Raw genomic sequence first — 27,189 nt, 5'->3', positions numbered from 1 at the left:
AAGAACATACTGAATCAAAAACTGTCTCTACATCTCTCGTTGACTTGTTTAGGGACCTGCAGAGACACAGAGTACAGCAGACTATCCCATATGTGTTGCTATGACATCAACTTAGCTCTTTAACACATGAGAGAGGGCAAGCCAAGGTAACAGTGAAGATAAATAAGAACACATACGCTGAATACACACAGGAACAAATTGTTTCAAAAGCTGTTCAAAAATCAAACGTTTGTAATTCACACACAAAGCAGAACAAATAGAAACTTTGGTTTGGCAGCCTGTTCACTTCCATTCAGTGCATAGCCTCTCATACACAATGGTTAAAAAACAAAAAAGACAGCTTTGTATTATACAGTGAGCAAATCCTGTCAGCAAGAATAGTTCCAATAAACCCAGAAGCTGAATTAAATCAAAAGTTTTCACTTTTAGGATTTCAGATACTCTGATTTGTCTTTTACAAACTGATGCTCTTGGTGTTATCGTGCACATTTCCAGATGAGAAATTACCCGTAACCATTTTTCATAATGTCTTATTTGGAATAAGTGTGGCAAGCAGACACACATAAGTACTTGCCACTACTTGTAGTGACACGTATAACTATTTGAAACTTTGCCAGTTACGGTCATAGTCTTGTCAAAATCTGTAGTCAACTTTAAAAAAGACATTTCAACCCATAATACTGTCAGTAGATGCTAACTTGTTGGGGCTTTCCATGACACTAATAATCAAACTGCTGGCAGTGGCTTATAGTATGATTGGGACGGTCACTGTTCATTTGAAATCATCCAAAAAACAAACAAACAAACAAACAAAAAAAAAAAAAAAACAGAATCAAACTCTCAGAATCCAAAACAAAAGAAAAGAAAATCTACTGTAAAACTGAAATGTGTCAGAAAACTAAAACAAAAGTATGATAAAACTACTAACAAATGTGTTTGGAACATTTTTAAAAACGTTTTTCAGTCTTTGAAAATAATAACATATTTGAAATTAAAAACGTGATCTTGTCCATTAAAAACAGCCTCATCCAGTCCCAGGAACCTCTGTGCTGTTTTTTACCTGCTGCTAACATTTCATGTGAACTCGGTCTGGCTGGAATTCAGAGCAGAAATGTATTTGCAAACCACCTTTAAACCTCGCATCATCACTCCAACCATGAAAACAAACACCACCTCAGTCCAGTCCTTTAACGTTGCTCTAGTGTCCTCCGGGTTACACGTTCTGCATTCTGCAGTCTGAAGTGTTCGTCTGTTTCCTCCCAGCAGCCAATCAAAAGCCACCTCACCGCCTCCCAGCACCTCACTCCACAGTGCTGCTGCTGCTGGCCTTGACCCCGGCCCTGCTAATGTGCAGCCAGGGCAGCTTGGCGCAGTTTTTAAAGAGCTGTTCGATGGCAATGTGACGCACGTGCAGCTCAGATGACAGCGAGTCTTTCTCCTGCACGGCAACTGTCAACTCCTCAAAGACCTCTGTGAAGAGAGACAGGAGGGGTGGATAGAGGGGATCAGCATTTTTATTCACAAGGTACACACACACACACACACACACACACTGAGATGACCGACAATATAGAGGAAATAAATAATACTGATTTGAAAAGGAGGAACGTTACAGAAATCATCTTTTCTTCCTTTTTAATAAAGAGACAAGTCAAGGACGGTGTTACACAGCACTGAGGAAGACTCATTCCAAAGTTTATGGACATTAAAATACATCCAAAATGAAACACACTGCAGATCATTAAATCACGGGCGGGCTTATGTGGTCTTTCAAATTATTAAACATGAGCAATTAACATCCCCATCTGCTCTGGGTAAAAATCAGGAACATTTGTGGAAGTGACTGCTCTTAAAGGGTGAACAAAAATGTGCAGGACACGCTCCCAACTTTTGAGGACGATATCTCACATTAGCTCAGGTAATTTGCCTCTTGGCAGCAAGAAGAATGATAATTTCCGACTGGGGTCTGGTGTGTGGGGCCTCCCTGCTGCTGCGGAGTCGGGGCAGTCTGCTTCTCCCCACTGCAGGGAAAAGGGTAACACCACCTGGGTCTGGGTGCAGTTTCCCCCTCCAGGGGCAAGGGTACCTAGACCCGGTTCTTAGAGTACGCTTGGGGAGTGTGATTGTGTGTACAGCGTCTCTTTATGTCTGTCTCCACGTTGGTTGAGTGTGGAGTAATTGCCTATGAGAGCATGAGGGTGGGAATGGATGTTTGTATTTGAGTGTGCCTGTATGTCTGTGTCTATATGTCAGGTTGGGTATCAGACGCCACCTCTCTGGGGACATCTCAGGCCCTCCAAGGTTTGGAGGCCTATCTCCCCCCACCACTTCCCCTGCCGGTGGCAGACGCCCTCAGACATCGATGCGTTGGTGGTTCTTTGTGTCCGGGGGTGGGCGTCCGGGTACACACCGGCTCACTCCTTGGTGGCTGCTTATCGGGGCCTGGAACCTGGGGCTCGCTCGGGCCACTTCGGGGGTGGGGTGCCCTCGGCCTCTCGGCCTGGGGCTCGGTCACTCAGGCACAGCTGGCTGCCGGCGGAGCTCACGGGCACGTCACTGCAACCCCCCCTGGCTTCTGCTCCGCGGCTGCTGAGTGATCCCTCATCTGGGACTCTCCTCAGCTCTTTCTGGGACAGTGGCGCGGCTGCCCCTCTGTTGGTCTTCCTTGGTCTCTTGTGTTCTGGGGGCCTCTGGATGTCTGGAGTTTTGATCTCCTCCATACCTGCTTCATGCCCTGGAGGATGGGACTGTGGCCCCCCACACCCTCTAGCAGATCATTACATTAAGGAACCTTTTAAATACAAGCGCGCTCATGCTCACAGGTGTACACACAGGTGATCACACACACAAACTACACCCTTTTTGGCTCCTACCTCAAAGCACACTGTGCGCTGTCGATCTTACGTGCTGCACAATAATGTTTAATATTAAGTATTTAGTGTTATATTCCCATATATCATTGTGATGTTGTTTATTCTATTACTCTCGTTTTCTTCTGCTTGTTTTCTTTTTTCTTTCTCAACAGGTGATCCAGGTGATCGATATATGTATTTTTTGTCTGCTTATTTTGTTGGTTTTTGTTTTTTGCCCTTTATCCCCGTCCCTCTTCTCCACTGTTTTTTTGTGTTGTTTTGTTTTGTTTTTTCCCCCCTCTTTCTTTCTCCCTTTTCTTTTCCCCTGTCCCGTATCTAGCAAGTAAAAAAAATAAAAAAAAATAAAATAAAATAAACAATAAAAGGTAAATCAAATGGACCATTACGGCAAGGCTGGGATGGTCCATTTGGTAAAGTAAATCCGTTGGGCATCTTTCTTCGCCTTTAGACAATAATTCTGATGGCAAAAGAACCAAACGGGACAGGTTTAAAAAAAAAAAAAAAAAAAAAAAAAAAAAAAAAAAAAAGAATGATAATTTTACTCATCCAAAAGAATCAAGAAAAAAACAATAACAAGACAGTTTAATAATGATTGAGCTGCTCATTTAAGCAGCTGTGTGATAGGTCAGTCAGAGGTCACATGGTGCGCTGGACTCTTGAGATAAGAAAGCTGAGATAAGATGCTTGTAGCAGCAAACAATGGCTCTAATAGAGCCGGCAGTGGATTCAAGGAGATGATGTGTTGACCAGAAGCCTTTTAGTCTATTTTAGGCACTAATTTATTGAGTATTATGTTCTGAATCGGGGAGCTAAAAGTCAGACTGGGAATTAAAAAGACCCTTTCACTAGAGCAGCTTTTTTCCTGAGGGCACCAAAAATCTCATGTGGGGATTTATCAGAGAGGAGGATTTCACACTGAAGCAAAGGTTTTAAAAAATGCTTAAAATATAGATGACTATGACTGCTGAGCCTTCTGTGAAAGGAACTGTTCAATTGTTCAATCAGGATATCAGTAAAAACCACTTACTCTGAATCTGCAGGAGTAGCTGGGCATTTAGCTGATGGAGCTCATCCACACTCATTTTAGTCACTAAAAGAAAAGAGATAACTTTTAATGGTGTGTGAGCACAGTGGATGTCATTTAGCTGCCAATAAGAATAGACTTTAAACATGCTGCAAACTTGTGCTACTTGTTGATGTCATAAATTGTGAATAATACACACTAAAACTTCATTTGCTCTGTTTAAATAACTGCAAAGGTCTGTGCAATCTCAAGTGTCAGAGGGTGATGCTGTTCTCATGCGGAAATATCCACAGTTTAAACAGTGTACCTGTGAACTGCCTGTCATCTTTCATTTATAAGCAGAGAATTTGAAAGCTGCTGGCCTCTAACAGGCTCAGTCACATCCCTGCAGGATCTGTAGTTATAAACAGCTTTACTGGAGATGAGACGTGAAGCAGCCAAGGACACAGCCTATCTCGAGGTTAGAGGAAAATTAACCTCTCTCTGGAGAGATCACAGCTAAGAGGAAGATGAAGGACAGAGTAAAAACGTTCTGCTGTTGTACACGCTGAGGTTTTTGAAGATAAAACTGAATAATGTGAGAGGCGAGAGCAGCTTTCCCTTTCTGCTGACAGATGTATTTTTCTTTTTTAAAAGAAGAAGAAGAAGAAGAAAAACGTAAACGTTCCACTGCTTCAACTCCAAATTGATAAAACCAAAGTCTGCCAAAGTTTGTTTGTGAAAAGAAGAAATGTGCTTACACTCTTCTCTGCTGTGACCCTGGTGCGCGTGCTGCTGTCCTCCTCCTGATGGCTTCCGGCTGTGAAGACCTCTCCTGCTGTCGTTGGACCAAACGTCAGAATGCGACTCCTGCAGCAGTCCTAGCTCCTCGGCTGTGTGGCGCTCCAGCATACCCATCGTGTAGTCAGCCGGCCCTGTTGATTTGCCCGTGTCCCAGCAGGGCGTGTAGCGGGGCACCTGGGCGTCTGACTGGGGGAGCAGCTTGCGGTCATTTTGCTGGCCGTAACACAGAAGCTTAGCCCCCCGTCTGTTCGGGCCACTGGAGGAGACAGAGTCTTTGTTCTGGGCGTACTGAATGATGCGGTTCAGTTTCTGGCTGAGGGCCAGCTTCATGCCCTCGTAGGCACTCCGGGAGACCTTGGATCGTGACAGCTTCTGGTTGGCAATGAGATGACATTTCTCAAAGCAGTCTCTGTGGCCTCGCAGGGACTTGGAGTGCAACAAGGTAGCAGAGGAGACACCTGCATTCACACGGACAAAGCAGGGAGTCAATAAGACGACAACAAACGCAATGACACAGTGCAAAACGACAGTCAACTAAAGCGTCTATTGTAAGAAGAGCCGTTATTGAGTGAGCTCAGGTGAAGTGGAAAAAAACCTGTTTTCCTAGCATCTGAAACAGCAGTGCTTGTTCTTGTAACCACCATAAAAACATTTAGTGGGAAAAAGCTGCCCTTAAATAAACTTACAGTAGAGCTACAGAAAAAAAGAAAAGAACAGAAAATAAAAGAAAAAGAAACATGAATTGTTAACTTAGTCTGATATAATGTGTTGCAGCAGCCGTCCCACTTTCTATTGCTGTGAGCCAACCACCCCATGCATGTGTACTGAATCATGTTTATTTCAAGGCTTCAGTCACATTATTTTGCAGATTTAGACTATTATAGATATAAAATAATTATAAAGATAAAGATAGACTTTTTCCCCCTGAAGGCCAGTAAAACGCCACTGATCTGGGGCTGCTAGGCCGGACGCTAAATTATTAACATTAATAAGAAACATCTGCAGAGTGTCCGTTGTCTGCAGCAGGAAACGCTGTACTAAGGTGCAGTGAAAACCTCAGTTCTGAGAATGTTAGCATGCCAGCTTTTCTTCATTGCAGCCACCGCATACTGCTTCAAAAGCTTATAGACACACAGACACACACACACACACACACACCAAATCTACCACATGCAGTAGAAACAATACTGTCAGAAAGCTCTTTCTGCCTCCTGCTAATGTAAGAAGACAGAGTAACTGCTATTTTAGCTTATGCCTTAATTCATGTTGCATGTATACCATATTCTGTTGGATTAATAACCTACTGAACTTGCCACAGCAAATAAAAGTAAGAAGTAAACTAGTATGAAAGCAAGCTAAAACTGACAGACTGACCTGCCACAATCTCTCAGTAAAAGCTGCTTAGTGCTCAGTGGATTAGCCAGTAGAGCTCGAGATGGGAGGGATAATAGATTAACTCAGTCTCAATGCAAATATAAAGCATTTTTTTTAAAGCCGGAGAATTCATGAGAGAAAATTGGTCTCTCTGTCCACATGAAGCAGCACTTCATTTACATTAATTCATGAGATTTACCTGTGCCTGCTTCTGTCAAACAATATTTTTTATGACTTCACTACCCAGCAGTGACTACATTTTAACTTCTCTAACCCATTTTAGCCTGAAAAACTGCACAATACAGCACTTGTTGTTGAAAAAGAGACTGAAAAGATACATTCCCTGGTGTAAAATAATTAATTCTGCATTCCTTGTGGTTATCTTTACACATAAAAAGTAATGTTTCATGGATCCAAAAATTAAAAGAGGGTCACACTGTGCTCAGTTTTGCGTGCAACAGGAAATTACTCCAAATAAGTAGAACAGAACTGTAATAACCTCTGAGTAAAATGGCTTTATAAACAATGGGAGGCTGAAGGTGAAAGAGAAAGCGTTAACACAGTGTGTGTGTGTGTGTGTGTGTGTGTTAGAGAGAGAGAGATGGAGAGGTGACCTTCTTCTTACAGCCTCTATTTCTCAGTAGACAGGCATACGTGTTGGAGTCTGAGGTGAGGAGATTAGTCACTGTTGTTCATCTCGATTTAGAAGCTCACACAGAGACATTTACCTCACAAGCGCCTCTCTGCACTTTACCAGCAGCCAGGTCACTGTTTTCACTTCACGACCCGACCACAGCACACACTCACTCATAAGCCTCATGTTTGGCGTTTGTAGTGCAGGGCTGCTCTAAAGTTACACACACGCAAAACAACGTAAGGCAACACACACACACACCCTGATGGAGATGCTGGTTCAACAAATTCCACTTAGTCTAAGTAAGAAGAGAACCCATACTGATGTTAATGACTGAAATGGAGAGAAAATATTAATGAAGTCAACACAGAGGGTTGAGTTATTTGTCATTGTAAAAACTGGCTCTGAGAATAATAATAATAATAATAATAATAATAATAATAATAATAATAATAATAACAACAACAACAACAACTAGCAAAACTAACATGAGAAAAGGAAACTTTATGTATAAAATGTCTGAGAAACAGAACTAAGCCGCAAAAGGTCACTGGAGGAACAGCAGAGACAGTAAGCAAAGTTGTGCAAAGACCAGACATAAGGCATGCTGGGTGAAAAATTACCAAGAGAATTTTAGTTTTAGTGGTTTGAGGCTGCATGTTGTATGAATTGTAAAAGTCAGTTTTCTGCCTAGAAATGAGTTATATAAAATAGAAGCAGCTCACATGAAAAGGAAGACAAAAATATTTTTTTGCACAAATTTGTTTGTAGGCAGTACTTTTGGTATCTTTTGAAAGCTTCTGTTTTGTAACCTTGTGGAATCACATCAAATAGTTCATCCCTAATTTGGGACAGACTGCATTAATAGACCTTAAATGCCTTAGCACATAGGAAGGTTTTAGACCATTACACAACTCTGTGGCACAAATCTATTCTTAGCTTCAGCGTAGTTCGGTTTTGACACTGAGTGCCTTAAAAGTCAGATGTTTGCAATGGATTAGTCTTATGAGGGAACCAAATATTATCAGAGTTTTGAGTCGTGCGAGTGCGTGAATAATTGTCTAACAAATAGTCAATGACTCTTCAGACACTTTACTAATAGCTGTAGGAGCTTTGTGCCAGTCACACAGCCATGGCTTTATCTGATCAGTCTTAGCCTTTGGATGTCCACAAAAACAGTGACTACCACTTGCCTAGCAGAAAAATCATTGGCACACAACCAGGGCAGTGCACCACCAGCAAAAGACCTCACACCAGCTAAGCAGCTTAGCGCTACTGTCTTTCATGGCTGCACACACAGCCACATGCACACACAGACTATTCACTGGAGGTGATTCAACATTGTTAGGCTCTGACATCCAGAGACATTAGTCACACTGATAACCAATGGACTTGTTTTGGTCTGCTCGTCTGGGGAAGGGGTGAAGTTAAACTGTCGTAGACAAAAGCACAAATGCAAGCTGAAGTTTAATGAACAAATCCAGGCCTGTAATCAGTAATCCCTGCCTACAAATAATTATACAAAAGTAGAATCAGGCAATTCAGACCCAAACTCGAATCAGAAATCACGTAGCTTGTTTCATTAAAATCAAATAATCAGACTTCAGGCAGGTGGGAAAGATTTCCCTTTAAGACAAGGATTACATTTCAGTAGAACTCAAACACTTTACAACTAAATCACAAGGTTTTAGTCACAAGGAAAACAAGCATTTAGAAAACTAGGGGAACAAGACAAAACCACAGAGATATTACTTCTTCTGTTTGACAGTCCAGCTTCTTTTAGTGGCAAACGTTTTGGCCAAACTGAACTCTGACCTGCACTTACAGATTTGTTCTTGTGGTTTCCATCAGGGAAAGAAAACTCACTGATACGTGTTTGCAGAACATTGTACGGATAATATGTGATATATTAGTAATGTCTGTTTCATCAAACTTCTGAACCGCCTGCCCACTCAATCCTTGACACACTTTAATAACGTGTTGAGAGTTGGCATGGAGACAGCGGCACACAGGTCACTGATGGTGAGGTGTCAATAAGAGCTGCATGCCACCACTTAGGAGAACGTGTTGTCAGCAGCTGCACACGGCAACAACAACGAACTCAATGACTCGTGAACTCAGACTACATGTTAACCACTACAGATGTCCTGCAGTGCTTCCTACAGACTAGCTGCCATCACAGGTGCAGGAAACCCCATCTAACTGAAACTCTGAAACAGCAACTGTTTCAGCCTGGAAGACAGAGATACGATTACAGAAACCTACAAGCACTCATGCGCGCAACTCTGTTTATTTCCACAAGTATGGCGGCCATTAAAAAAAATAAACAAAAAAACCGGAGCTAGCGATATCTCCGGTCGGGTGACCAAAATCTATCTCAGCCCCGCCCATCGGGCCATCATATAGCCCAACGGGCGGGGCTGAGATAGATTTTGGTCACCCGACCGGAGATATCGCTAGCTCCGCAACGTCGGGCTAGCGATTTTGCGAGCCCTGTACTCAGATTCCAGAAAATAAAGAACAAACTTTTCATGGAAAAGGATATTGATGCATGACAAATGCTGATTAATTTGTTTAACAACATAAGCATAATGGCCCATGTACACTATTTTCTATCATTTTTATAGCACTGCCTGTTAACTATGTGGCTGAAACGAGGATTATACCTTACATGTACACCACACAAGGTGGAGAAAGATCAGAGTTACTTATTCATACTACAGAAATGTGCTGGTTTAAACACCATGAGGCAATTTATATGTCAGGCTAAAGGAGACTTAAGGCTTTTAAAAAGAGCCTGTTCATTCAAACCCATGTATTAGTACAAAACTAGTAGACCACGCCGTGGGTTCAGCAAATATCTGGACCCCAGCTGTGTTCAATCAAACAGCTACCACAGGCTGCAACATAATTGGGCCTCTCAATACACCCCAGGGTGAAGAGTTCACCCACAATAAATGAGCCGTTTATAGAAGCATGCTGCAGTCAGAATCAGCACCGTCTACAATATTCCAGCCTTTCGGTGTAGGAATTTTATCTTTATTCATTCCAAGCCCTAATAAAGTCTGGTATAATAATAACACCCAACTTGAATTCACTCAGAATTATATAAGAAAAAATAAAGAAATAAAAAAATGGTTCTGGGTTCCAGCTGAACGTGACGGTTCAGCAGACTGATCGTCTGACACGGAGCCACAGAAGTCCAATAACAAGAAACCGTCTGTGATGGGGGCTGGATAGAAAATATTCACCTATCCACCTTGTGTCAGTTCTCTCAGGTATTTACAGATCACAGCTTGCACAATATATTAATAGAAAGTGTGCGATACCATAACAGCCAAAGGTACTCTGCTCCTTTAACGTGGTCCTTTAGAGATCACATGTGATAATAATTAGTTGTCCATTCTAATTTCCATTACGCATCTGACAACCAAACCAACAATTCATACCAGTATGCCACAACTGAAAGGGACCTCTGGCTCTCTTAGTCATCTTATAATCTTTGGTATCACTGGCATTTCTGGGTTTGGTTATTGGCAGGTTAGTCTGAGCGGTTATAAAGATGTCCTAATTATAAAACTTCCTCTGAAATATGCACATTCTTTTAACATGAAACAGCTCTTCCACAGAACATAAGTAGTAATTGGCTGGCTCTGGGTGTTTGGGTGTGGGACTGCAGTCACCCCCTTGTTCTCTGCTGCAATGTGTTGATGCTCAGGGCTAGAATACCGCTCAGATGGTATAGTAAGAAAAGGGAAAAGAAACACTGTAAATAAGACGTGTTAACCTAAGCACAGGTTGAGCAGTATATAAATACGTACAAAATTTTGTTTGATGCTTTCTGATAGAACAAGCAGATGCAGGTCAAAGTGATTTCCTCAGGAAACAGCTACTTGGAGATACAACAAAGACTGCACTTCCTGTCCATTCATTTGACTTTAAACTGTAAACAAAGTCTTAGCCACAAACAGCATTTACATTTATATCTGCACCCGCTGCTACCGTTGGCTGAAGCTTTGGTGATAAACAACGCCGCACAAAAGTGCCTTTAAATAGGGAACACAATATACTGACGTCTGGAAATGACAAAGTTCCAACATTACTGGCTTGTTGGTGCATACTATCCAACAACAGTTATGAACACTCTGCATGTCAGCAGCTGCCGGACATGTCTGAACAACACCGCTTCATGCGTATCTGTAATCACATCTGTGGGAGGATGTGGACTGAAAAGAATACTTGAGTGTAACTCATAGTGGATTCTTTTGCTGCTGCTTAGCTACAGTGTGGCAGTGTCAAGTTGTGGTGAGTGTCACCACCACACTGTGCAGTGAAACGTTTTTTTTTTTTATTTTTTAAATAAAAACATCTGCAGAAAAAAAGGGCAACTTGATTGATTTTACAAAAATGTTCAGTTGTGGTCAAAATGTTATATAAAAAAAATAGAATATTGTGGAAAAATTTCACCATTCTTCGGGTCACGTGTACCCTAATGGTCACTCAGCTTTGCAAAAGTGCAGTACCAAATCAGTCTTCTCCAAATATGGTGCGTCTAAGTAAAAAATAAACTCTTCGCCTTGTCTTTAGATCCAATTGGACTGTGCAAGGACGTGCATATGGTGGCTCATCTTCACACCATCACCTGGTCTAAAAATATAATTTTTGACACAGAAAGACTTGATCTCTATCCATCTACATCTGAAACCCGCATTTGTCACCATTTAGTTTCAGCCAGCTACAAGTCTGCCTGCTGTGTGGCCTGTAGAAAACACTTATCTTTGTTCATAAAATAAAAATTTAAAAATAAGTTCTTTGGGGTGATGGCATTTTCTTAAACCACACCAATAAATTTACTTGATAATTCTGTTAATATTCTGTTCATGTAGAAAGTAATACATACAGAGGGGCCTCTATCTAACACAAAAAAGTAAATAAATAAACAAAAACAAGAAATAATTCTGACTCTACTGTTTATTGAATATTCAAAGCCAACATAGAGCATGATAGCAATGAATGATAGTGATAGCATGATGTGACCTGAGACACAAGGGCTCTGGTGTGTGTGTGTATGTGTGTGTGTGTATAAAAGAGATAAACACCACTATGAAGGTGTATACAGACTCATGTTTATCAGAGTTAACAGATTTGCCGTTGAGTAAATTGTAGCCTTGCTTCTTCTCTTTTAACAAACAAACAGTGGCGCAGGATGAATGGGTGCTATGGCTATTAAGTCTACATGAGCAGTCAGCGAGCACATGGCTAGGCTTTAGTTTCCAATCAGCCATGTCGAAAGTGGCCACATGAAGCTTGGCAGGCTTTTCTCCGACCAATGATATGCTTAGCTGCACCAGAAACACGTGCTTGTCTGCAAACTCTACCTTTTCTCCCAGCATATCCGACAGTTACGCAACAGCCATTTCAATGCTACACACGCTGACGTCAAAACTTGCACCCCAAAAAACAGAATCTGAGAGGGTTTTTTTCTGACACATCCAGTGCCAAAGGACACCTCAGATTTGGGGATAGACTTTTAGTACTTGGACTCAACATCCTGAAATAGAATGTGCAAAGACAGCCTAAGTGAGCAAAACAATCCAGCCCATCTCAAAATGATATACCATCCTAGAAGCACTCGGGCAGTTCCCAGAATCCTCTATAGCTGTTTTACACATCATACACAATCAAAATATGTGTAGATAAAAATATACACACACTTCAACTCTTGCAAACAAGAGCCTTTGTGCATCTGTGAGACGAGTGCCAAATGAGAGGCATGTCCAATCCCTTTTGATTCCCTATTCTTCCTCAAATAGGCCACTCATTAATTAAGAGATGAAAAAACTTCAAACACATGCTCTTGAGTTGGAGTGGCACATCAAACGGGAGAATCACAGCAGCCTGCCATACTTAGGGCTTCGGTCGTGCAGTCCCATTACCCTGCACATGTAGCTTATACATTGTTTCTAGAGAGGATAAAAGAAGCGACTGTGACAGGCAATCCTATAAGACATCAAACTGATGAAAAACTGAAAGGCTCTCAGACTTTATCGCAACAACTGGTGCAGGCATATTTGCCATGATGGGAACTGATGACCGAAGAAGAATCTGGATGATTCTACATAATCCAAAACGTCTTAGAAACTAAGAGCAGCACTGATATATTCATGCAAGCCTGCCTGTTGATAAAAGCTCTGAAATTGCTGGACATTAAGACAAAGGTACATTTGGAATCCCACCAGACAGACATTAGTGTGTGGCAATTAAGAAAAGGTCACACTTAAAAATGTTTTTTTGAAAAAAGCAGGCAGCTCTCTTCTTTTTTCCCCATAGCACTTTGTTGCTGAACACACAAGCAGCCCACAGCCTTACCTTCAATGCTGAGTTCAAAGCAGACGTGGCAGAAAGATAAGGTCCCCGTTTCTGTCTCTAGCTTACAGACGCTGCAGATATTGTCATCATTCAGATCAATGTTAACAAACTGTTCCTCTTCATCCATAGTGTGCCTGTGTTCAAACAACCAGTGACAGATAACATGGTTAGCATGCACAACCTCTAAGTGTCTTTCTTAGTAATTAGGTCACACTTTCATATAAACTTATTAAAAATGTACTTTTCGGTCGGGAGGAACGCTTTTTTGGGGGTCTAAACTATTTTTGGTGCAGATACAGTAAAAGGGACAGTGTCCTTTTTAATACATCTTTAGTCGATGAGATAGAAAAATGATGACCCAAAATGATAAAATGGTTCATGTGATCATTGAAGTGCTAGATTAAAAATGCCAGTCACTCTCTTAACACTGTGTGAACATGCTCCAACCCCTCCACACTGAACCAACAATACAAACATTAATGGCCCGGTCTTAAAACAACTGTTGTTTCAGTGGGAAATATGTCAGGACACTCTAGAAACACGTATAACAATGAACACAAGCAAGTAATGTAAACTACCCAATCCTTTCTTTGCAGTTGTTTAGACTGATGTTCAGTAGCTTTACTCAAAATTACAACTACTCCATTAGGTAACTGAAAACTTCCTCTTGGGAAAAAACAAGAACAGAAGCAAAACAACAAACTTGCCAATTAGTAACCATCTTGAAACACCACAGGGCATTTTTTGCGCAGTTATTTTGTAACATTATCTAAATTAACTTTAGTCTCATTGGTCACAGTTTGTTTGGTCTCGTTGGTACGCTAGTTTGTCAGCTGCTACCAGAGGGGGCACCTGGCTTAGTTCACTTGGTTTGATTGAAAAAAAGAGAGCCCCAACAAACAATGCTGACTGAGAGCTCTAGCCACCAGACGTGTTTGACCCCTTCTTGTCTGTAGGTCTCAACGGGAAAACTCCAGGCAGAGAGCTTCCAGCTTTCAGCTCTGCAATGCCCCAAGACTAAGGCCTCCACACCTAGTAACATTTAACCAGAGCATGGAAAGTCAAGGCCTTTGCCAAGACTGCGCAATCTTATGCTGAGCTTTCTCAGCTCCTTTTAAAGGAGAGGATTTCTGACTGCACTACAAGCTCTATTTAAAACCTCTGCTGGACAGAAGTAATAACAACAATGATTACGTTCTGGATCATGTAATCAGGACATCATGAATACAGTGACAGAGTGGAGGAAAACTTCTCCCACTGGCAGGTTTGATTTCATAAGAAATCCAACAAAACTCAAGACAAAAACAAAAGCTCTTTTTCATATTTCTTCTATTGCATGTGTCTGAGTTATAGCCACTAATTTCAGCTTCAGAATTCAAAGAATTTGTGGATTCTCTGTCTGAAGATATAACGAGCATAGCTCAACGAACATTACAATAAGTCTGTGCAAAAAAGCTAATAATGATGTTTGTATGTGGGGGTTTTTCTTTCATACCCGTATTTGTATTTACAAAGGCACCACATATAGAATAAAGAAACGAATTCTTTTGCCATTATATTATACTTATGACTCTGCATTGTTGTACCTACTCTGTGTGCTACATTATAATGAATCCAGTCCCCCTTTTTTTGCCATTTAAATTTGATTTATAGAGCTGCTAAAAGTCCTTTCACCAAAAACTGATTGCAGCTTCTACCTTCTGACAGGAATGTTGTTAGAGGACATTATTGTATGTTGTTGTAGGTGATATACTCGGTTTAAATACTGGCAATCACTTTTTGGCACAACATCAGACAAAAAGAGTGAATGATTATTACTGTGCCTTTGGATCTCTGCACTGAATATTTTAGTTATTATGGGGTTTGTCTCCACACAGTAAATACCTTTTTTGGACGAGATAGCGGGATTCACTCAACAACTGATCTGAGAACATGCAATAACATACATGATCATCCAGTAGAGCTGGAATCATTTAAAATGTTTTGTAAATAACCTAAAAAAACCCTATTGTTTGTTCTATTTGTCTCCGTGTGTCGTAACACGACATAAATATTAATCAAGGAAAGAGAACAAGCTAAGCAACGTTAACAACACCAATCCCAGTAGACAACATACACAAAAACATCTAAAACTTTGAGTTTTATAACTAACATGTCATATAACCAAAAAATTATACGTACATCTACAAGTACTCATAATTCACTACGTTAAATTTCTAACGCTAACAAAGGATTAAGACCATTAGCAGACCTTCAGCTGTGAATCAACAGAATAGCCAATGGTTTTCTACTTGAACTTTTCAGTCTGTTGGAAGCACAGTTAACCCTTCACCAATGCCCATTTTTTCTTTCCGTCGGTAGTTTAAACGGCCTGCAGAATGCTACCTCAAATGCTGGCAGCTAAAAGTAACCCGAGAGTCCTTTTAAGTACCGTTTAACAAATTCCTGCTAACAAGAAGTTAAGCTAGCAGCACACTGGCATCCTCCGAGTACTCCAGTCTGGCTGATTCGTGACCGTTATTTGGCGTTGTTAAACACCGATGGACTCATTTTAACGACAACACCGCCACTATTTTAGGACTCCACTTTTGTGAAACTCACCTTGATCTTCAAGATCCGCTCCGGACAGCTAGTCCTGGTTTATGTGTACTCCACGGTTCTCCTATACCCGAGTAAAGCACCCAAACACAGGACGAGGCTGCGCGTCACGGCAAATCCAGAGAAGCTACAGGAACCTCTCTACACCCCCCTCCGCGGAACGAACCACTAGTTTATACGAGGGGTGAAATGAATAACTTAGAGTTCAAGGATTAAGTGTTCTGGCTCTAGTATTAACACAAATAAAAAATACTGATACTCTATAATATTAAAAATATAACTAACGCCCATAAGTACAATAGTCTCATTACACAAATGGCGTATTACAATAATATCATACATGCACCCCTATGATCAAAAAATATCTACGCCTTTCTTGCGTCATCAAAACAGTTCAGCGTTAGGTAGAAGACGTGATTTTTCTAGATAAACACAGGGATAACTACAAAAAGGGAACAGAAAAGCATTTTGTCTTCGTTTAACGGTTTGTCCGAGTCTACATACTTGTGTTTTAAGCGAGTCTCGCGTCCTTAGCTAGTTTCTGTTTTTATTCTCCTTCACGTGAAGTCACACGCGGGAAATTCCAGCGTGAAGACCTAATGGAACAGCCATTTATAGCAGTGCGAGGGCAACTCTGGTCTCACTTCCCCCAAAATATATGACAGAAAATGGAAACGCTAAAGAAAACAGTCTTGGCTTTGACATGCAGAACGCTGGGTCTGTGCCTCTGTATTTGTACTGTGTTTTAAAAACAGTTAATAGGCACAGTAATGTAAGCCGATAAACCTTACTGTACACCCCAGTGCCTTTGATGGAAACTGTTCATGTCAGTCTAACACTGATCATCTATAATTATGCTAAAATAATAAAACAAACCTATTTCAGTAGGAGATAAATTCCTAGCCAAAATTAAAGCATATGACCTTGTAATGTCATTTATCCAATGAGAACATAATGAGTTTCTGCTTCCAGGTCTACATGAAGGCATTTAATAGTGTTTTGAGCTTTGATTTACCTGCTCCACAAAAATAGCTTTTCTTTTCTCTGAAGCAGAAATGGAAGGACTGTGATTAGACCCTGAATATATTTATGTATCATCACTGATGTTGCTGATGCTTTCGGTTCGTTTTTTCAGTTACTATTAATTGAAAGGCTGTGATCCCCTTTTCAGCCCTTCTGTATGTTCTCAAGGAACTGTGACTGTATCACTATAAAAACTGCTATAATGGCAAGCTGCTGTAGGCTTCACATGTCACTGGTATTACGTTTTCACTCATCCTGTTCACTTTGTTTCGTGACATTTTGATAATAACATGAAATAAGGCTGCTCTTTTAACAGAAATATCTAATCAACCAGTCTCATTGCAGTGCTTTTGGGCATGTTGGTGTGGTCAAGACGAGCTGTCTAAGTTCAAATCAGGCTTTAGAATGGGCAAGAAAGGTGATTAATGAGACTTTGAATGTGGCATGGTTGTTTATGTATTTATGTGTTAGACTGGTGGGTGTGAGTATTTAAGGAACTACTGCTGGGATTTTCTCGCTCAGCAATCTCGTGGCTCACCAGGAATGGTCTGAAAAAGAAAAAATAACCAGTAAGCAGCAGTTCTCTGAGCAGAAATACCTTGTCAGTACAGGACAGTAACTAAAGAAACCACCCGTTTCAACTAAAGTGTGCAGAAGAGCATCTCTGAATACACAACATATCAGATCTTGAAAGGTCACACCATGTGCCACTCCTGGCAGCTAAGCATGGGAAATTGAGGCTATATATTGCACCAAAATTGGACAATAGAAGAAAAGAAAAACATCATTTGGTCTGATTAATCTTAATTTGACATTTAGAGGGTAGGGTTAGAATTTGGTGTAAACAACATGAAAGCATCCATCCTGCCCTCTATCAACAGTTCAGGCTGCTGCTGGCGGTGGATTTATGTTTGGGACTTTTCTCAACCATGGGTGCCACAAGCCAGTGTGCTCCTAGTGTCAGTACCAAGCCTGGATAAATTTGGAGGGTTGTATCAGGAAGGGTAACTAATGGAAAACCTTTACCATAAAAAAAAAAACCCCAACCATGCAGATCATTAATTAAAAAAATCTGTTTACGTTGAACTCATTCTTTAGTGTAATTTTCTAATTTGTTATGTGATCTATTTATTTTCTTGACTTAAGTTTTTTTTCCTGTTTGGCTGCTATACACAGTAAAGTACTTCTCCTTCTTGGTCTTCTTCTAACATGGAAAATGAAGCCATTGCCAATCAGGATAGCTTTGTGTGGTTGGTTAATATTGGATGCTACCTTTACGTGTTCACAATTCTATCAGTTTTGAAGAGACCCCCATCACCACTGGCTGAAATGCAGCCCCAGACTATCACAGAGCCTCCACCATATTTTACAAATTGTTGTAGACACTCACTGTTGTACCTCTCAACAACTATCATAAACCTCGTATTTTATTTGGTTTTATAAATTCTGTTCTTAATCCTCCCACTAGTGATTTTCATATAGCAGCGAACATAACATCTGAGAATCTAATGAAATTCTTCATTAATAAAATTGTAGACATTAGGTCTCAATCATCCCTCCCATTTTGGACCCATGTGTTTATACTCCAACTTCAGCCGTCTTAAATCACTTCGAGCCAGTGTCCCCTGCATTACTTAATGAAGTAGTCAGTAACTTGAAGCCCTCAAAATGTATTTTGGATATTATTCCACCTAGCTTACTGAAATAAGTTTTTGACTCAGTCGGTACATGTTTGCTTTCTATTGTTAATAGGAGTCTGGGTCCGTCCCCTCTGATTTTAAACATGCTGTGGTGGAACCCATCCTTAAAATGCAGAATCTGGACGCAACAATTTTATCAAATTACAGACCAGTTTCTAAATTGCCCTTTTTGTCAAAAGTTCTGGAGAAAATCGTCCTTATCCAGCTCCAGGCCTTTTTAGATCAACACAACATTGGCGAAGTGTTCCAGTCTGGTTTTAAAACTCACCACAGCACTGAAACTGCTCTTTTAAGGGTTTTTAATGACCTTTTAACTTTTACTGACTCTTGAGACCCTACCATCCTAATATTATTAGATCTCAGTGCTGCTTTTGATACAGTAGATCACAGCCTTCTCATCTCTAGACTGGAACAACATATTGGAATAAAAGGGATTGTTTTGGAATGGTTTAAATCCTACCTATCTAATCGAACCTTCTCTGTTAAACTCAGAGACTCATTATACCCAAAGACCGTGCTTTCTTGTGGGCTCTATCCTTGGCCCAGCCCTTTTTTCAATCTACATGCTTCCGATGGGCTCAATTTTTAAAAAAAATATGATATCTCGTTCCATTGCTACGCAGATGACTCTCAGATTTACGTTCCCCTGAGACGAAAATCTGTGAATCCTCTGAAGGGTCTGTTTGATTGTCTGGAAGACGTTAAGGCATGGATGGCGCTAAATTTTCTCAACCTAAATGAGCAGAAAACTGAGGTCATTGTTTTCGGTGCTTGTGACCATCTTGACCTTGGCCATCTAGAGATCTATAAAAAATCATCTGCAACAAATTTAGGATTGATCTTTGACAGCAATTTGACAAACAGATAAATAACGTAATCAAGACTAGCTTCTTTCATCTTCGCCTCCTTGCAAAAGTTAAGCCTTTTCTCTGCTTCAGAGATTTTCATCTCATCTCGTCTCGACCTCTGTAATAGCCTCTATTCTGGTATTACTGCTACATTAATTGGCCGACTTCAGCTATTCCAAAACGCTGCAGCACGGCTCCTAACTGGGACGCACAAGTGGGATCACATATCTCCCATACTTGCATCATTACATTGGCTGCCAGTCAGCTTTCCAATTGATTTAAACATTTTAACACTTGTTTTTAAGACGTTACATGGCCAAGCCCTTATATATCTTGCTGATCTCCTAATCTGGTATTCTCCCCCAAGATCCTTGAGGTCTGTGGACCAAATGCTTTTGGTTGTCCCAAGGTCGAGGTTAAAACACAGAGACCGGGCATTTGCCGTGACCGCTCCTAAATTATGGAACTCATTGCCCTTGCATATCAGAACCTCTCCAACTCTGGAGACTTTCAAAACCCGTCTAAAGACCCACTTTTACTCTCTGGCTTTTAAATCAAGATGAGTCTGTTTCTATTGGTCTTTCCATGATTCTATTTTCTCTTAATCTATATTCTATTTTATTTGGCATGTCTTCTGCTTTGACTGTGTTATTGTACAGTACTTTGGTCAATAACTGTTGTTTTTAAAAGTGCTATATAAATGAATAAACTTGAAACTTGAAACTCTCTCCTGACTTCCTCCGGACATACTGACCAAAATTTCCATAACAGACCTGTTGCCACTGATTTTCAGTCCAGTTCTGTAATCTTGCATAACTCAGCTTTTTCTCGCTGTTTGATTCTTTAAGACTGAAACTTCTGACATAATTTCTGATGAAGTGTCAGCAAACAGTAGATGGTGCAGTCAGGTGCGTCTTCACACAAAACTGGTTCATCCCTGGTTTAGGTGCCTTTTTGCTCGAATGATTCACAGGTCTGAGTTAACTTGCTTAAGTTAACATAAAGTATACATTCTTCTTCTTCTTCTTATTATTATTATTATTATCATTAAAAAAACAACTTCCAAAGAAAGATGTTAGAACACCTGGAGAAAAACAAAGTCTGTCTCACTCCAAGCAAAACATGAAGAAATAAGAGTTGGCTGAAGACTTTTACACAATATTGCTATAAAACAAACAAACAAAAAGAAAACAGTTGACTGAAGTTTGACAGATAGTGCTGGAGACTGCTGGAATGTTGTTGTAATAATCCTGCAAGAGTCACCTCTGACAAAGAGTTTGCACCATCTCCTGGCCAAGGATTAGCATTACAACCGTCTCAAAACTTTGCTCTTCCTTGTGTTTTGCATTAATGCCAGTAAAGCAGGTATAAAATGAAATAACTCTGCCTGTCTAACATAATATAATAACAAGGAAGTTAAAGGACAGAATAAACACAGTAGCACATATACTATATTATGTTGCACACCAAATGTGGCTCCTACGTGTTCCTCAGACTGCGCAGACACACTGTACAGCCACCAAGCATGCTCTGTCTTCACACTGTATACATTCAGTCCAGCTGAAGTTTGAGTGCGCCTGGTACCCCTCAGCACAGTCATCTGTGAAGCCACTTTACTGTCTGGTTAAGTTACTCACAGCTTTTATATATGCAATTGTGTGTGAGGGAGCATCTGAATGCTGCACTTCAGCAGCTTTCTGTAGTGCAGCATTCACATGCTCTGTCAGGAGTCACGAGTCACACCAGACCTAACATCATCAGCGGTGCTTCTGCAGTTCAGACTCCATTTGTAATTCCGAAACACGTCAGTTTATTGCAAAGGCAGAGTCAAGTAAGACTGATGTCATCAAGGAGCAAATCCTGACATGTCCCCAAGCTGCTCCATTAGCAAACAGGAGGAAGATGTGTTGACACAGTGGCAGTACGTGGGTTACTCTGTGGCGATATGGGCATGTTTTCTGTTTCACATATGCCCCCCCCCAGTGGACTTTAACCTTGCTGCATTCAGCGCCCTCAGTCTCATGTTTTCCAGGAAACTGCTTTTCCCTGACAGCATGCTTTTATCAGACAAACAATTTCACTACAACTCAGCTAAGTAATATAATAAACATATAAAAATGGTCTCCTCTGCTTCTTTGAGTGGTTTCGTGACATTTGAGTGGTACATTCATCGCCTGGTTAACCATAAATCTTATTCATCAGTGCTGAGTGAGCCCACATTTACCAGAGGCTACATCCACATGTTGCAGCTTGCCTCACTTCTCAAGAGACGTGATGGCTGAGCTTGTTCGGCGAGTTCTGTGAGGTTAGAATAAGGGGACAGACGGAAGGAAAAAAGTAGTGCGGGGGAGAAAACAGTCTTTAGCACACAGTGTGAGCATCATGCTCTCAGCAGCCAGTCGTGCAGCAAATAACAGATGTTTGCCTGCTAACAGCTAACAGTTTAATAGACCTAGCAGAATAATTCTGATTAAAAAAATGCTGTTCCCTTTGTAGAGGTTACAGTCTTTGTCCACTTTTTATTTGCCAGTGTGTGGATAAAGGGCTTGCATCACAGTAAATGTTCTGTGCTTTATGAGGGCTTTGTTGCTGATCTGTTGATCAGACAGTGCAATGAGCTGTGACTCAGCCAATCCAAAAAGTCCCTGTCATCGTCAAACAAAGGAGCAGCCACACACCTCATCTGACAAGAAAGAAGTCTTGCAGTCTTTCAGGCATTCGCTGATCAAACGTACTAGTCTGTCCGGGCAGCTGTGATTCTATAGACTTTCTGGGCTGCGTTAGTGGCATCCGGTATGTTTATGGAAATCTGTCAAAGTCATTTAATCACTTTAATGTTCTTAATCTTAATACATTTATAATAAAAGCCTAACACATAACCCTGTCACACATGATGGCATCATTCTACAACCCCAGTTCCAAGAAGGACGCTGAGTAAAACCTAAAAAAAAAACAGAACGATTGACAATTTGCAGGTTTATCAATTTTGAATGATCAGAAAAAAAGGTGGCTGTAAAGGTAAGTGGTCCTAAAAAGCCACAGCAGGAGGAACATTTTGCAACTAATTAAGTGAACTGGCAGCAGGTCAGTAGGATGACTGATTCTCTCAGATGTTTGCTCAAAAGTAAAGATGTGCAGAAGCCTGAAAAAAACAGCACTTCAATTACAAATTGTGGAACCGTTTCAGAAAAATGTATCTTAAAGCAAAATTGTAAAGATTATGTATATCTGATCATCTGCAGTACATAACATGATCAAAATGTCCTGGGAGTCTGGAGAAATGTCTGTGTGCAAGGGAAAGGCCAACAATCAATACTGGATGCCCGTGATGTTCGGCCCTCAGGTAGCACTGCTGTGGGAATCTCTGCATGGGCCATTCACAAATGCAGGTTACAGTTAGCCTGCAAGGACATGTGAGGAAGAAGCCATATATGAACACGATGCAGAAATGCCACTGTCTTCTCTGAGTCAAAGCTCATTCAAACTGAAGTTTTTTGTGCTAAAAAAAATGCCTTGTTCAAATGCCTGCATCTCTGACTGCATGGTGGGGCAATTGTGCTTATGGAATCAACGGTTTTCACATCCGGAAAGCCGCCATCAGCACTTTAAGGTATATACAGGTTGGTGTAACATATACTCCCATCCAGGTGATGGTTTTTTAATTTTTTGTACATATTTTAGGAAGACAGTGCTAAAAAGCTTGCTGCATCTATTACAGCAGACTGTGTGCTGAACTGGCCTTCCTGCAATCCTTTGTTTGGGATGCTCCACACTGTTTAACACAAACCTGTCCCAACTTTTTTGAGACACTTTGCTTCTATTAAATTCAAAATAAAATCATACATTTTCTCACTGATATGTTTTCTATGTTCTGTTGTAAATAAAATAAAGTTTTTATGGGATTTGCACTTCATTGCATTCTGGTTTTATTTACGTTACACATGCTACACAGCATCTCGATATTACGGGGTTGTTACTCTATTTCACAGGGAAACTAGCGAGCTTTTCCCTCTTTGCTCAGTATACTTGAATCCCTGATTTTTGAGTTTTGCCTGTGGAAATGGCTAAAGTGTGCTTTCTGCAGCTGTGGCTGAACTTTGGCAAGCAGGCTGTATACAGGCGTAAGGACACAATTTGGCCTAGCAGACATTATGGACAATAGGTTGTGCAACATCCTGTCACTAAAAAGGACGACTAATGCCTTCATTTTAATGTAACCGTTTGGCTGTACCTTAGCATAATGGAGTGTGAGCCCTAGGGAGGTTTCCTTTGCCCCGGGCTACATGACTAATGTGATGGCAGAGAATGACTTAATCCTTTATCTATCAGGGCGTGAGGTACCAGAACAGACTCAAGGCTTAACAGAAGACATGACAAACCAACAGGAAGAAAAAGAAATAACTTTTGTGATTTTGTAAATCAGGAACAGTCCTGAAAGCTGTCGGAGAATTCCACAACACCAAAGATGGTGGTAGATTTATCATTTCCAAGGGAAGCAAAAGGAGAAAGAAAGCAAACGTTTTCATAGTTAAAAACAAAACAATCTGATTGAACTGGTGATTATATGCGTGCAGTGTTTTATGTTCCAGTGGCCACTGAAACAAACATTTGTTTTGATCATGATTCAAAACTGCTGCAGAAGAACTTTTGTTAAAAAAAAGGAAAAGGTGGATACAAATCAAATCAGCTCCCACAATCCTAGAATTAGTTAACATCACCAGTATATAATGCTTACACGTTTAATAAATACTAGCGTGTGGTGTGCCTGTTCAAAGGAGTCACAGGAGACTTTTTACACATGCTCTATAAACTGTGTAAAGACAGTAAAGTTAACTAATTTAGGTCCATCTTAAACCAAGACACGCATCAACAAACAATACAGCTCTTACATTAATCAAAGTTCTGGGGATTAGCACTGGTTGGTCAGCTTTAGCTTTACCAGCATGATGACTTCCTTCAAACTGTGGGCAAGAGCAGGCAAAATCCTTTAAGAGAGCCTTTAGTTTCTTTTTCAGTAGTGCACAGGCTCTCTTACAGACGACCCAGCAGTCTGAGACGCAAAGGTCAGAGATATATGCAAACAGCCTTGACCTTGCTGGGGTCTTGTACATGTCAGCATGCCAGAAAGATCCCTATCTCCAATATTTTGACTATAAGCATGAATGAGTGATGGGCACAGACTACATCTATCTCTTTGCTTCACCTTTTGACAGCTCAAAGAGGCATGGTCCCACAAACATCATGATGCACGGCCTTGCCCCATACAAAGTTCATCTATTAAATCTAAAATATCAAACCATGCACTGTTACAGTGCTTGTAATATGCCAGAATACTGATATATGCCTGTTAGTAGAATTACCCTTAGTGGCTTTTACAAAGATCTCACATTGTTTGCTAAAGTATGTGATGACATAAAATTTGATGTTAACAACTGTGACAGCTCCCTAGAAACTACACGTCTCTGTTGTGGTTTGTGTCGTGCTTTGTTCTGCCGGGGCTGATGGGGGAATTGGCTGCATGTGCTACACCTGGGGCCAGTGAGCTTGGTTATAAAGGCTCCCTTCTTTGCTCACTGCTTTGATTTGGTTTCCTCGATTAAAGCAACTCAGCTAAGTTTGTGTTGTAGCAGCTCGTGCCTGCTGTATGCATTTTCCTCCACCAGGTTCTACATCATCCTGCTGTGACACAATTAGCTTTGTGGAACAATTGGCTTCACATCTACTTTGCTCAACAGGCAAAATCTGACTTTTTGTTTTGAAATGGTTAATAGTGCTGGTGATAGTGTCGCTGTGGTCTGGCATTCTGCTGTTGACCAGCTTGGACTTACAAGGGTATAATCTGGTTCTCCTGGAGACCCTGACAGGTGGTAAGCAGAGAGTTATGAGTTTATTGGAGTAGCTGTAGTGACTCATAAAACACCGTTTTGTAAGAAGTTATGGTCACTGAGCTGTCTTTGCCTTGTGATTTGTGTGTTTGGAGCTTGGTTGTGCCTATACCTGTTTGTATAAGGTTGCTACTGTTCTGTCCCTGTTAGGCCTACGAGCCGTTTAACCTCTTTTAGGCAGTTAAAAAGTCAGTGCTGCTGTTTGGTTGTGTGAGGTTCCAGCTGTTTTCCATCCATTGTTCTGTCTTGATGCACGCTCAATCATCCAGGTAAGTAAATCTCCAAAGGTTGATTCTGTTCATCTGGACGTTTTCAGTGGGAGAAACGTTTCGTCACTCATCCAGGTGACTTCTTCAGTCTCAGCTGACTGCAGGTTTCTCCAATCTTATAAACAGGACATTTGCATAATGACTGAAACCAGCCCACTGAAGGAACAATGGGCTGGGAGGTCAGTTGGTCATGAGAATTTGCATATTCCTGATCAAAAAACTGATCAAAAAAAGTTGCATTCTGCAGGCTCATTGGGCACAGCTGAATCATCTGACCCTGAGGCTGGGTTAGCTTCTGAGCAGCAAAGAGAAGTACTGTTGTTAAACTGAAAAACAAAAAATAAAATATCAATAAAATTAACTGGAAAGGTTTAGGCTAAGTATGAGTAATATAAATGCTGACGGTCTGGCTTGTGTTTCCCCTGGGCCTTGGCTTTCTCGTCATTGCATGAGTAATCTGCATTTAGTGCCCCAGGGTAGCATTTGCCCTGTAAGCATAAAGCAAAAAGTCTGATGCTCATTTAGCTGATAGCTTGGAAGATCAACTCAGACTGTGACATTTAGCACAGGTGCAGAGATACCTGATGTCCCTGAAGTTCTAGAAGTGATGTGTGACATGGGGTATTGCAGTATTTGGATTTCCATAAGACTTACAACTAAGACGGGTGTGGCACCTGACCTACCACAGGCACCTTTCCCATTACCCATTTCCAGAGTTTGGAGAGAAATGCACTTCTGTCACATCGATCTGGGTAAATTCTTTTACACCAGGGTTTCACAGTTCTTTGAAACAGGGGAAATGGTGCAACTGCATGTTTCAGCTGTGCTGATGGGAGAAACTGCAGAGCCTTCCTCATTTGCTGGTCTGGTTGTGTGTAAGTTTCCACCTGTCGGCATTCTGCGGGACTCTGCTCCTGAACAAAAATCCATTTTTGCCAACCAGGAAGAGGTTTGTGCTTCTTCTGGGCTCCATGGGTCACTGCAGTTATAGATTTTGTAAGAATGTTTCATCTGTGTTTGCTCTGACTTTACTTTTAAAGGCTAAGACGAAGTATGTGTGGTATTCTGTGTCAGCAAACTAACTTTAAAAGTGCTTCTCCAGGCCCTGGAGTTGCTGAGTCACAGAGTGGGACATGCTGGCTGAGTATGATAAAATTGTAACGAGTAAATATTTTGAATTTACTAGTATAAATAAGGGGGGACAAGGTTAAGGATGTTTGATTCAGGTGCTGTCCAGGTTCCCGATGGGAATTCCCGCCTAAGACACTTTGTTCCTACAGGTTGTCACACAACCCGTAAGGACAAAGTGTCACGGACTACCGGGGCAGACCGTGTGGAGAGTGTGTTGAGGACTCAGGTGCGGACACAGGCGAGGACATGAAACTGAGTTCAAACAAAAAGCGAGCCTTTATTGTGGCTGGTGACAAGGAGTGCAAAACAAGGCAGAAGTGCAGTGACAAAACTAAACTATAACTAAACTGGGAAAGTGATGCTAGGATAAACTATGAAGATACAGGTAACCAGAACTATGCATACAAAGGCTGACTGAGACAACATGGAGGGTGGGAACACAGACGACGCGACACAGACTGCAAGAAACACAGAGACTAAATACACATGAGGGATAATCAGGGGAAGTGGCCACACATGGGAACACAGCTGACACACATGAACCTAACGACAGGACAGGAGAAGTGAAACTGAATACACTGACATAGAATACAGACTTTCAAAGTAAAACAGGAAACATTGAGATTAGACACGACATGAACTAAACATAACCACGCAGACATGACACATGAACCAGGG

At 41.0% G+C, this 27,189-nt stretch overlaps 1 protein-coding gene across 1 annotated transcript in view; it reads right to left on the bottom strand.

Annotated features, from left to right (window-relative positions):
- Positions 1-15,766, bottom strand: part of lg10_11h21orf91 (linkage group 10_11 C21orf91 homolog) — a 16,467-nt gene extending 701 nt beyond the window's left edge. Inside the window, exons 1-5 of the mRNA XM_063486202.1 lie at positions 15,659-15,766; positions 13,058-13,191; positions 4,638-5,138; positions 3,901-3,963; positions 1-1,470 (exon numbers count right to left, since the gene is read on the bottom strand). The exon at positions 1-1,470 is cut by the window's left edge and continues 701 nt beyond it. Coding sequence (XP_063342272.1) covers positions 1,301-1,470; positions 3,901-3,963; positions 4,638-5,138; positions 13,058-13,184 — 861 coding nt within the window. The 5' untranslated portion in view covers positions 13,185-13,191; positions 15,659-15,766 and the 3' untranslated portion in view covers positions 1-1,300. The remainder of the gene's footprint in view (positions 1,471-3,900; positions 3,964-4,637; positions 5,139-13,057; positions 13,192-15,658) is intronic.
- Between the last annotated feature and the right edge of the window lie 11,423 nt (positions 15,767-27,189).

Source organism: Pelmatolapia mariae, linkage group LG10_11 (assembly GCF_036321145.2).
Source record: "Pelmatolapia mariae isolate MD_Pm_ZW linkage group LG10_11, Pm_UMD_F_2, whole genome shotgun sequence".
NCBI lineage: Eukaryota > Metazoa > Chordata > Actinopteri > Cichliformes > Cichlidae > Pelmatolapia > Pelmatolapia mariae.
Note: the sequence above shows the minus strand (reverse complement) of the source record. Positions and strands in the feature narration are given on the sequence as shown.